This window comes from Podarcis vaucheri (assembly GCF_965113315.1).
Source record: "Podarcis vaucheri genome assembly, chromosome: 18".
NCBI classification, from domain to species: domain Eukaryota; kingdom Metazoa; phylum Chordata; class Lepidosauria; order Squamata; family Lacertidae; genus Podarcis; species Podarcis vaucheri.
This window is the reverse complement of record NC_138756.1, coordinates 6,572,424-6,585,170: the sequence shown is the minus strand read 5'-3', so window position 1 is coordinate 6,585,170 and position 12,747 is coordinate 6,572,424. Positions and strand designations below refer to the sequence as shown.

Genomic DNA, 12,747 nt, shown 5'->3' with positions numbered 1-12,747 from the left:
GCAAATAACTTTTAATTCTCCCACCCCACCCCAACTTTCATGGTATCTAGAAGCACAAAAGCCCCCAAACTTATTTATTTCTCTTCAGTTCCTTACCGCTCTCTCGTTTGCAATTCCCAAACCAATTGCTGAGAAAACATTACCTTCGGAAGGGTTAACTTCGCCTGCAAATTTCATCCACTTCTGATCAAACATTTAGGTGTTTTTCTTTTAAGGCTCTCAGCACAAAAGCCCCTGAGCCTTGTTTACCTGTAATTTGCTCTATCCATTCTGGAGGCTTGGGAATTGCTTCTGTCAAAATGTGGGGGGAGGTATAGCCTGCCCCACCCAAACATTGCCCAATAGTGATTTGTGGGAGAACAAAGCAGACCGGGATAGAGTCTGAATGAGTCTCGCACGGAAGCAGCCTGTTTTTGGAAGCGACAACCCTGCAGTCAGGGCACAACACTAGTTTATGCACGCACACCTCACAAACCCCTTTCCATCCTTTCTCTAGGCAAGGAAGAAGCATAATCCTAGTTCATTGACATTCCAGCCAGGAAAAGGGATCTGAGGGGGCTGCAGAGCACGGCCAGTGTGAGGTGTGGCCAAGTCAGGGTGTGTGTGGCCTGATGTGCATGTTGCAATTTACAGTTCCTGACTTGCATGCATGAAAGGGTTAACTGGAGCCCTGCGCTCAAGTTACCCAAGTGGGAGTGGCTTAGGCTCTCAGCAGCCTCTGGCTCCTCTTTCTCAGTCTTTTACAAGCCAAGTGAACTGAAACTCTCAACAAATGAGATTTTACAGCCTGCATCTTTGCTAACCAAAAGTTTGCGCGATCCTTTTTTGTAAGTAAACAATATGCTTTTCCCATTTAATTCATTTGAAACCCTTTTTTATTATTAATTTCACTGCCAGCAGATAGAGATATGTTTGATGCAACATCTGGGGACTCTGTGAGTACAACATTCAATTTTTGTTGTTGTTGTTGCAAAGTTAAGTGTCTGTGATTTATTCTAGCCTAAGCCTTTTTTGTGAAGAATATTTGTTTAAAGATGGGCAAGGGCAGATGTAAATCTAACCAAGTTTTAATGTGCTGGGAGCAATCGCCATTATGCTTAACTCTGGAGAGTAGGAATATCTCCTCCAAACCTCTCTCTCCAACAGAATGGCCTGGGGAGAATCCTGAGGGCTGAATAGACAGGAGAAGCTTTCAGCCCAGGCCTCTTCGAGAGAAGCAGCACCTAAAAAGATTGTCTTTTCCATGAACCATCTCTGACGCAGAGGCTGCTGGTGGACCCAAGCTGGAGAAGGCGTCACGGATTAGCGTGGGCCAGGACGGGCCCGATCTGCAGTTGCGGTCTGCTCCAGGCCGCCCAGTTCAGCCTCTTCTCAGCCTGGGATTTCTCCTTCCCTCCTCCGGAGAAGAAAGGATGAGGCCAGGAGACAGCCGAGGGCAGCAGGAGAGGAGGGAGCCCGGGCGGACAAGGTGGAGTCATGCCAGGGAGGCCGGCGTGGGCATATGGAGGGCAGCAGAGGCAGTAGCGCCCCGGGGAGCAGCAGCTGAGTCCATAGAAAGCATATGGGTGGTAGTAGCCGAAGTTCACCGCCATCCTGGGAGAAGGAAGAGGAGCAAGGACCAAAATTCACATTTGCAGGAAACAGGCCATTGGTGGGACAGCTTTGTGTTTATATCTACAGTGGTCCCTTGGTTCTCAAATACCTTGGTACACAAACAACTTGGAACCCAAACACTGCAAACCCGGAATTGGGAGTTCCGGTTTGCGAACATTTTTCAGAAGCCAAACGAGCTCTGTTTTGAGTGTTACGCTTCCGATTTGAGTGCGACGCTGAGGTCTGTCTGCTTTTGCTATTTATTTTGAGTTTTTGCGGCTATTATTTTTTTGTGACTGCTTGGAACCCAGTTCAGCTACTGATTGATTTGACTGTGCGACTGCAGTACATTGTTTATTGCTTTCATTTGATGGATCAATGGTCCCGTCAGATAGGAAACTTAATGTCAAGTTGCTGTTTTAGGGATTGTTTTTAGAAGTCTGGAGTGGATTGATCCATTTTGCATTTGCATGACTTTCGATGGGAAAGCATGCCTTGGTTTTGAAACGGACTTCCAGAACGGATTAAGTTTGAGAAGCAAGGTAGCACTGTCTTTATTTATACACTGTTTCATAGAAACAGCAATGCTTGAACCCAAACACCCTGAGATTAAGAGTTTCATTCTCTGCCTTTTCTCCGCGGATTGATAACAAAAGAGACTGATTGTTTCCCAAGTTTTCATAGAAACATTAGTTGCGTTTCCATCCCACCTTTTTCTCCCATGGAGTTCAAGGTAGCTTACATCGTTCTGCTTTCTCCTCAATGAATTCCACTAAGGTAGACCGGGCTGAGGGGCAGTGACTGGCCTCTAAGTTCACCCAGGGAGTTTCAGGGCCAAGAGGCGATTTGAACCCTATTCCTGTTCCAACTCTTTAACCCAGGGGTCAGCAATTTTTTTCAGCTGGGGACCGGTCCACTGTCCCTCAGACCTTGTGGGGGGCAGGACTATATTTTGAAAAAAGAAGAAGAAAAAAAGAACAAATTCCTTTGCCCCACAACTAACCCAGAGATGCATTTTAAATACAAGGACACATTCTACTCGTGTAAAAACATGCTGATTCCCAGGGCCGGATTTAGAAGGCGATTGGGCCACATCCGGCCCCCGGGCCTTAGTTTGCCTACCCATGCTCTAACCACCACGCCACACTGCTATTTATAATAGTGGTTCCCAGGATTCTTTGGGAGAAAGCATGTGCTTTAAGCATTACTGTGGATTAATGGTTATCTCCCACTTGGACTACTGCCATGCGCTCTACATGGGGCTACCTTTGAAGGTGACTCAGAAACGACAACTGATCCAGAAGGCGGCAGCTAGACTGGTGACTGGGAGCGGCCACCGAGACCATATAACACCAGTCCTAAAGGACCTACATTGGCTCCCAGTACATTTCCAAGCACAATTCAAAGTACCCTACTTGGCCTCCGCTGGGTCACAAGCCCGCGTGATAATAGACCTTGGCGCCGGGACTGAATGGCCCTTGCCTTTTCCTTACCCAACCCCGAAGGGAGAAAGCAGAGCCGGAGAGCAGGTCTTCCCTTTGGTTCTGGGGAGGTCAAGCTGAGGTCAGCCGGAGGGCTAAAGGTGTTTTCCTTCCCATGTGTATTGGAGGGTTAATAGAGCCCATTAAAGGACAGGAGGAGTAGGGCTCACTTTGCATATGGCGCATGGAGAACCAAGGGGGGGGAGGGATAAATGGGGGATTGGTTTGGCGCAAGAGCAGCGCCAAAGCCGCGGGGATGCCGCTCACCTGCGGATCCTTCGCCGGGCTCTCCGCCGGTGATAATCTCCCTTGGAGAAGTCTTCCAGGTTGGCCGGGTGGATGGCCCAGTAATGGCCTTTTCCGTTGTCGCTGCGGCCGGCTTTGATGAAGCACTCGTTCAACGACAGGTTGTGCCTGACGCTGTTGCGCCAACTCTTCTCCTGCACGTAAAAAAACGGGGGAAAGAGGGGTGTTGGGGGATCATTCAGTTTGCCACCGAAGGGTTAACTCCGCCGCCGGTATAAACGGGGGTTGCCGCGGGGCGGAGGTTTTGCTTAGGAACCGGGCAGAATGGCAGGAGGGAGTTCTGAGGGAGTTTCGCCTCTGTATGTTTGGCTGAACGTCTCCCAGCTATGAACAAGGCTTGGAATAGGTAAAGGTAAAGGGACCCCTGACCATTAGGTCCACTTGTGACCAAGTCTGGGGTTGTGGCGCTCATCTCGCTTTATTGGCCGAGGGAGCCAGCGTACAGCTTCCGGGTCATGTGGCCAGCGGGACTAAGCTGCTTCTGGTGAACCAGAGCAGCGCATGGAAACGCCGTTTACCTTCCCGCCAGAGCGGTACCTATTTATTTACTATTTTTTTATTATTAACATTTTTAATTTATGTATCATAATTGTTACAAAATATAAGCAAAATATTGCAAATACATACATACAGTGGTACCTCGGGTTAAGTACTTAATTCGTTCTGGAGGTCCGTTCTTAACCTGAAACTGTTCTTAACCTGAAGCACCACTTTAGCTAATGGGGCCTCCTGCTGCTGCTGCGCCGCCAGAGCACGATTTCTGTTCTCATCCTGAAGCAAAGTTCTTAACCTGAAGCACTATTTCTGGGTTAGCGGAGTCTGTAACCTGAAGCGTATGTAACCTGAAGCCTATGTAAACCCATGTACCACTGTACTTACATATATATTTCAAATAAGCACATATATATGAAAAAAGGAGCAAAAGAGAAGAAAAGAAGAAAAAATAAAGAGAAAAGAAGAAGAAGAAAAGTTGGAAGAATTTCTTCCAAATTTATTCTACAAATATATGAATACGAAAATAATAATATAATAAAATTTCATTGATTGACTTCCATCGCTTCCATATCTAATCTAAATGCTTTCTGGTCTTGGGTATCATGTCTTTATGGTGCCTATTGATGGCATCTCTGTTTCATTTGCATTTGGGGGACTGGTTGGCCGGTTTGCTCTGACTTGGGTCACGAAGGTCACTGTGTGACCTTGTCAATCACTTTCAGGCTAGCGTACCTCACAGAGTTGTGGTGGGCGGTAAAAGAGGAGGGAGAGAATCATGATTCTCACCACCTTGAGCTCCATTGAGGAAAAAAGGTGGGATGGAAGTGCAACAAACAGACACTTAAGCAACTAAAATAAAAAAATTCCTTCCAGTAGCACCTTAAAGACCAACTAAGTTAGTTCTTGGTATGAGCTTTCGTGTGCATGCACACTTCTTCTTCTTTCTGCATGCACATGAAAGCTCATACCAAGAACTAACTTAGTTGGTCTTTAAGGTGCTACTGGAAGGAATTTTTTTTATTTTGACTATGGCAGACCAACACGGCTACCTATCTGTAACTGGTATCTGAAGAAGTGTGCATGCACACAAAAGCTCATACTAAGAACTAACTTAGTTGGTCTTTAAGGTGCTACTGGAAGGAATTTTTTTATTTTGACTATGGCAGACCAACACGGCTACCTATCTGTAACTGGTATCGTAAGAAGTGTGCTTGCACACAAAAGCTCATACCAAGAACTAACTTAGTTGGTCTTTAAGGTGCTACTGGAAGGAATTTTTTTATTTTGACTATGGCAGACCAACACGGCTACCTATCTGTAACTTAAGCAACTAAAACATTGTGGAGGCAGGAGGGGAGGGTGGGTGGGAATGGAGAATCCAGAATAGGGCACGGCTGGCTGGCTGGCTGGCAGGCACCCTAAACAGGAGAACTCCAGACTGCAACATTTTGTTGCAGATCCCACTATTCAATGTAATGATTTAACCGATTTAATAAATAAACCATTCAATAACAACGTAATAAATAAAACAAACAAATGTTTGTCTTCAGACAGGCCTTCAGCTGATTAACATTCTACGGGCTTTTTAAATGTTCTTTGTGGGATTGGTTTGTTTTTGTTTTATTATATATTTTGTATTCTCGTTTTGTATTTTTTCTGTTGTGAACTGTCCTGGGATCTTCGGATAAAGGGCGGTATACAAATTTAATAAAACAAGCAAGCAAGCAAGCAAGCAACAATAATAGCCTAACTCCAAACCTTGTTTGTACAATCAGCCAATGTCAAAAACCTTGTTTATTTACTTTAATCTGATTTTTACTTGTTGGAAGTAGCATGCATGTATTATCCCCTATTTAACCCTCAAAACTTCCCGCAGGCAACTGTCTGGTGGCAACTGAGATAAATCGGTGACGAGCTTTTGGTTTACCAGCCACTTGAAGCTTCGTTGCCAACTCTTGAAATATTACTAGTGCCCCACTGCTTCCCAAGGTCAACTTGTTGTGGTCCTTGGGTCATTAGAGTGGACCCAGAACTTGCCATGGTTAAAGCCATGGTTTTCCCAGTAGTGATGTATAGAAGTGAGAGTTGGACCATAAAGAAGGCTGATCGCCGAAGAATGGATGCTTTTGAATTATGGTGCTGGAGGAGACTCTTGAGAGTCCCATGGACTGCAAGAAGATCAAACCTCTCCATTCTGAAGGAAATCAGCCCTGAATGCTCACAGGAAGGACAGATCCTGAAGCTGAGGCTCCAAGACTTTGGCCACCTCATGAGAAGAGAAGACTCCCTGGAAAAGACCCTGATGTTGGGAAAGATGGAGGGCACAAGGAGAAGGGGACAACAGAGGATGAGATGGTTGGTTGGACAGTGTTCTTGAAGCTACAAACATGAGTCTGACCAAACTGCGGGAGGCAGTGGAAGACAGGAGTGCCTGGCGTGCTCTGGTCCAGGGGGTCACGAAGAGGCGGACACGACTAAACGACTAAACAGCAACAAGAGAACTTGCCGCGGTCTGGCGAGACTTAATAGAGGCAGACATATCTGTCAGTTTGGGTTTCTCTCAGCTTCTAATTCCCTCCTACTTTTGAATTCTGCTGCAATTTCCAAGAATAAAGTCCTCAGGAAAATACGTTAACATTTCAGTGCAAATTTCTCCAAACGAACAACATTCTTGGATGCTGTTTAGACTGCTGTACAAACATTTGCAAGCAGCTCACCCTAATTATAGTCCATCTTTGTGTGTTATTTTCATGAATTTTACGCACCCATTCCTCTAAGGCATGTCTTTTTGCACCACGGAATCTGGAGAAGCAGGGATTTCGAAGGATAACTCTGTTTCGGCTCAAAAAAGGTGGGAGTTTTGTAGTTGTTTGTTAAATTGCAGACGGAATCAACGTTCTCCCCGCAAGCCTAGCAAAGGAAGCTCTCTAGACTTAATGTTTGCAAGTCAGAAGCTCAAAAAAGGGAGTAGATAGGAAAGTAAATTTGTACCCTTTGCAGGAGAGCTGTTTGAGAGTTACCGCTGTTTGGCAGGAATTTCCTATAATGTTTTGAGCTTCTGTCCCGAGCCCTAGGGATTTCTGCTGAGATATCCCCGGACCAGAGTGAGAAGCGAACTGGGTGTTAAAAAGGCCAAAAAACTGTGTCACTGGCGTCCGACGTCCCAGTCTCGTGAAAAGGACGGCCACTTACGTATCGCCAAAAGGGAGGGGGGAAAAGGGTGCTGATTTGCATATATTTTGCATGCTATATGCATGGCGCACATTTGGAAATAAGAACTCGAAATGGAAAAGGGTGAATTGGGTGGAATCCAGTGCTATTAGGTCCGTTGAAATCAATGAACGTGACTAATCTAGATCCATTAATTTCAGCAGGACTAGTGTTGCATACAGTGCCGGGTTTAAGTGTAAGCTAAACAAGCTATAGTTTAGGGCCCCACTCTCTTGGGGGGGTCCCCAAAAATATACTTCTTCTTAATTATATTTCACTATTAATATACTTCTTCTTAATTGTATTTCAGTTCAACAATTACTTTGATAAAATACACATTCTGTTACGTGCAAATGGCTTCAGATACCTATTAGGTCCATAAATTACCACATAGCATATATTCAACACAAAAAAAAAACCAGCAGCAATTTGTTGTTGACAAAGGACAGCTGGACATATAAAGGGCCCCATTACCTTCAGTAGCTTAGGGCCTCATCAAACCGATATCCGGCCCCGGTTGGATACAACCCATTAAACTTCATCATAATGTAGGGGAGGGTGACTAGATCATATGTCTGCTTCCTCAGCCTTCTGTGGGGCTAACTGTCAATGGACCATTTCATGAACCTTGGACGTTTTTTATCTCTTAACTGGACAGCCCTTCCTCTTCAGACAGAGGACTGGTCTCGGAGACCTGCCAACTAGCAGGACTGTATAAGGCAAGGGCCGCAATTTGGTGGTGGGACATGTACTTTGCATGCAGAAAGTTCCACCAACAATCCTCAGCAGCTAGGGCTCTGGCCCGAAAACCTGGAGAGATGGACAATACTGAGCTTAGATGGACCAATGGTCTGTGTCGGGGAAAGGCAGCTTCCTCTGGGGTCCTACGACTCTCGGCCACTGTACCCTGGAAGGAACCAGCCATGTTGAGCAAGTTGGCTTGCTCAATGGACAAGGGCTCTAGGTTGAGCGAGTCTAGAAGGTAGTTCAAGGCCCCAAGGTGACGACCCATGTTCTCCAGGGTACCTGTTGGTGGATCTCACCTTGTTTTTGAAGTACGGGTATTTATCCATAATCCACTGGTAGATATCGGACAGCAAAAGCTTCTTCTCCGGCGAGGAGAGGATGGCGGTCGAAATGAGGGCGATGTAAGACTGGTTGGGTTTGTCCAGGAGATCTGGAGGTGCGTGAGGTCCAGGTTGCTCTGTCTCTGCGACGCCTCTCCCTTCTGCCCTCGCTTGTTCGCCCCTCGGGTCTGGATCCCTGCGGGGTGGCTTCCTGTTCTCGAAAAGGAGGTAGTCAATGGTGAAGGAGATGTTAGGCTTCCTCTGGACCTCTGCCTCTGCCCTTTCCATGGCGGACGCAACTTGGGATGCCCTTGATCTCAGCTCATCTTCGCCGGTCCTGGAAGTCCAGCAAGGTCCAGGAGCTGTGTCGGGGCAGCGGCGGAAACAGAAGTGTCTCCCGAGGGCTGGGCTTGTAATTAGTGCAGATTACAGGGTTTGCTAATTGTGTTTTCACAAACGGGCTGCCTCCGCAAAGCAGCCTGTTTATCTGGCAAAGACTTAGCTTTAGCAGGATTTGGCATCTAAGCCTAATAAATACATTGATTAATCCGCTCGGGATACAGGAATTCTGAGCTGGGTTTACCAACAGGTTGGCGGCAGCTGGAGGAGACGGGGGGGTGGTGGTCAGGGAGGGGGTCACAGGAGGGTCTAGGAAAACAAAAGAGGAACCGTTTTTATTTCATTACATTAGGATTTTTGTTTTTGCTTTAATCCTGCCCTTTTGCATCCGGCCCAGTATACCTGAAGGAGTGTCTCCACCCCCATCGTTCTGCCTGGACGCTGAGGTCCAGCGCCAGGGCCTTCTGGGGGTTCCCTTATTGCGAGGAGCTAAGCTACAGGGCCTTCTCGGTAGTGGCCCTGTGGAATGCCGTCCCATCAGATGTCAAGGAAATAAGCAGCTATCCTATTTTTAAAAGACATCTAAAGGCAGCCCTGTTCAGAGAAGTTTTTAATGTGTGACATGTTAGTGTATTTTTGGTCTTTGTTGGAAGCCGCCCAGAGTGGCTGGGGAAACCCAGCCAGATGGGCGGGGTACAAATAAATTATTATTATTATTACTATTATTATTATTATTATTATCATTATTATCTGCCAGGACGGCTGGCAAGCTAAGGAGTAATTCCTAAAATATATCAGAGCAAATTCCAAATTGAGTAAAATAAGAGGCTGCCGCAGAAATTGAAGCTGCACAGAACAGGAATGCAGAAAGCTGTCCTACATCACGTTCCTCTAACTCAGCTACGCCTTGTCTCCAGCTGTTTTTGAACTACAGTTCCCATCATCCCTGACCACTGGTCCTGCTTGCTAGGGATGATGGGAGTTGTAGTCCAACAACAGCTGGAGGGCCTAGTTTGGGGATGGCTGGTCCAAAGGCTATTCATCAGGAAATAAGGATTTGTTTTAAGTTTTTCATGTGGGCTAAAACTCAGTTAACAAACACGGATACATATGCTATGATGTTGTTGTTGTTTTTAGTTAAATAAATAGTTTAAATTGTTATTAAGGAAACACTTACTTGCGGGTTTGCAGTGTTTGGGTTCCAAGTTGTTTTGAGTCTCAAGGCATTTGAGAACCAAGGTATAGACTCTTTTAAGCTTAAATCACAATTGTTGGGGGAAGTAAATCAAACAATCTGTGAGTGTGTTTTGGTGTTTTCTAAACCTACGTAAGCATATTTTATAATTCAGCACAGCAGCTGATAACCGTTGGGATGAACTAGTTCATTTGTAAAGGGATGAACATGACCGACACTTTGTTCTTTATTGGAAAGTTTGAATGTGCAGCTAGGGTTGCCATGCGTCTGGGAAAATCCGGACATATTGGAAATGGCAATTTTGGCGATTTATATGAAAAAAAAAAGCTCTAAAAGCTCAACAACATTTTTGGTCTGGATTTTCACTTTCTGATATATGGCAACCCTATGTCCAACTCGTTTCCTTTTTTCGAATGAGCTTCCCAGGCTCTGGGCTTCCAATGAAATCAAGGCAGCGTCCTTCAGGCCAAAATCTGCAGGAAGTTCCTGAAATATTTGCATCCATAAATTACTGCTGATTTATTCAGCGTGGCAGCAGCAGAAAAGCTTTGCAAGGTTGTTATGAGGGGCAGGCAAACTGTCTATGCAGTGTGGCGTATATTTTAAAAAATACAGAAATACAACGCCCACCGCCAAAGGCTGTAGCAAATATCTGAAATCTATAGAAAACTGAAATGCTGTCTTTATAGTAAACACGTGGGGTTATCTGTTATTTCTTTCCTTTTCTCTGACAGGCACCAGCTATGATATATAATTTTTGCCTCTTTTGCCACTTCTCCCGATTTTCCAGAATTCTGAAAACTGTGGCATTACTGGTGATGCAAGGCAGGGGGGTAATAGGGCAAATAAATAAACTGACAAAACATTGATGTATTGTACAGTTTTCCTGCTTTGCCCCCCCTTCCCAAAGCGTATTATGTGTGTATAAAATATATATTGCTGAAATGAAAGTTGCTTGGATACCTTTGGGTCACAAGCGACTGGCAAATTTAATATATGATTATGGTGATGATAATGATCAGTCCACATGGGATTTTGGACAGAGTGGAACAAAGATGAATGACAGAATTGGAAGAGACCCCATGGGGTCATCCAGCCCAACCCCCTGCAATGCAGGAATCTGGAACCCACGACCCTGAGATTAAGACTCTCACGTTCTACCGATTCAGCTTATCCCCCCCCAAAAAAAGTGGGGTGTGTGGCGTTGCTTTATCCATTAGATTCACACCCTGCCTTTCCTCTCAAATTATTTTTAAATTGTGCCTGCTTGGTGGGCCTCTTAAATGCACTCTGCACATGCCCAGAGGGCCTACCTGACCATATTGCTGTTCGTCCACTGAAACCGAGCCTAGCCACTACAAAACCCTCTCCTAAGGTTAGTAGTTGTTTAGTCGTTTAGTCATGTCCGACTCTTCGAGACCCCCTGGACCAGAGCACGCCAGGCACTCCTGTCTTCCACTGCCTCCCGCAGTTTGGTCAAACTCATGCTGGTAGCTTCCAGAACACTGTCCCACCATCTCGTCCTCTGTCGTCCCCTTCTCCTTGTGCCCTCCATCTTTCCCAACATCAAGGTCTTTTCCAGGGAGTCTTCTCTTCTCATGAGGTGGCCAAAGTCTTGGAGCCTCAGCTTCAGGATCTGTCCTTCCAGTGAGCACTCAGGGCTGATTTCCTTCAGAATGGAGAGGTTTGATCTTCTTGCAGTCCATGGGACTCTCAAGAGTCTCCTCCAGCACCAAAATTCAAAAGCATCCATTCTTCGGCGATCAGCCTTTTTTATGGTTCAGCTCTCACTTCCATACATCACTACTGGGAAAACCAGAGCTTGAACTATACGGACCTTTGTTGGCAAGGTGATGTCTCTGCTTTTTAAGATGCTGTCCAGGTTTGTCATTGCTTTTCTCCCAAGAAGCTTAATTTCGTGGCTGCTGTCACCATCTGCAATGATCATGGAGCCCAAAAAAGTAAAATCTCTCACTGCCTCCATTTCTTCCCCTTCTATTTGCCAGGAGGTGATGGGACCAGTGGCCATGATCTTCGTTTTTTTGATGCTGAGCTTCACACCATGTTTTGCGCTCTCCTCTTTCACCCTCATTAAGAGGTTCTTTAATTCCTCCTCCTTTTCTGCCATCCAAGTTGTGTCATCTGCATATCTGAGGTTGTTGATATTTCTTCCGGCAATCTTAATTCCGGCTAGGGATTCATCCAGCCCAGCCTTTTGCATGTATGTATAAAATACATATTGCTGTAAGTTGCTTGGATCCCTTCGGATCACAAGCGACCGGTAAATTTAATAAATGATTATGGTGACGATAATGATCAGTCCACATGGGATTTTGGACAGAGCGGAACGAAGATGAGTGACAGAATCGTAGAGTTGGAAGAGACCCCGTGGGGTCATCCAGCCCAACCCCCTGAAATGCAGGAATCTGGAACCCATGACCCTGAGATTAAGACTCTCATGTTCTACTGATTCAGCTTATCCCCCCCAAAAAAGTGGGGTGTGTGGCGTTGCTTTATCCATTAGATTCACATCCTGCCTTTCCTCTCAAATTATTTTTAAATTGTGGCTACTTGGTGGGCCTCTTAAATGCACTCTGCACATGCCCAGAGGGCCTCCATGACCATATTGCTGTTCGTCCACTGAAACCGAGCCTAGCCACTACAAAACCCTCTCCTAAGGTTAAGTCGAACCTAAATAGGACCACAGATTAAATCCTGCCCGCAAATTATTTCCCCCTTTTGGGGGGGGTGAGTGTCTCTTTAAGAACCGGCTGGGCGTGGCCACGCGTCGTCATCGCCCTTTCTCGGGAAGAGGAAGCGGGCAAGGCGGGTTGGCTGTGCGCCTGCGCCGCCTCTCCCCTCTTCTGGCGGCCCGAGAAGGCTTCGCCGGGTCGCTTGGCGCGCATGCGCGTGCGCCGCGCTCCTCGTCTCCGGCGTCGCACGTCGGGAGAGGGTTTTTTTTTGTACGGACCGTCGACGCTGATTGGAGGAAAGAGGACGGGGGCGGGGAAAGAAACCGCAAGACGCGCGCTCCGGATTGGCCGAGCTGGGGCGCCTGGCC

The 12,747-nt window shown here is 46.3% G+C and overlaps 1 protein-coding gene across 1 annotated transcript; it reads right to left on the bottom strand.

Annotated features, from left to right (window-relative positions):
• Positions 1 to 616: 616 nt before the first annotated feature.
• LOC309522951 (uncharacterized protein) lies at positions 617 to 12,524 on the bottom strand. Its single transcript, XM_082206710.1, has 4 exons — positions 12,378 to 12,524; positions 8,129 to 8,800; positions 3,342 to 3,514; positions 617 to 1,593 (listed from the first exon to the last, which is right to left on the bottom strand). Exons 2-4 carry the CDS (start codon positions 8,438 to 8,440, stop codon positions 1,296 to 1,298), a joined length of 783 nt encoding a protein of 260 aa, XP_082062836.1. The 5' UTR covers positions 8,441 to 8,800; positions 12,378 to 12,524; the 3' UTR covers positions 617 to 1,295.
• Between the last annotated feature and the right edge of the window lie 223 nt (positions 12,525 to 12,747).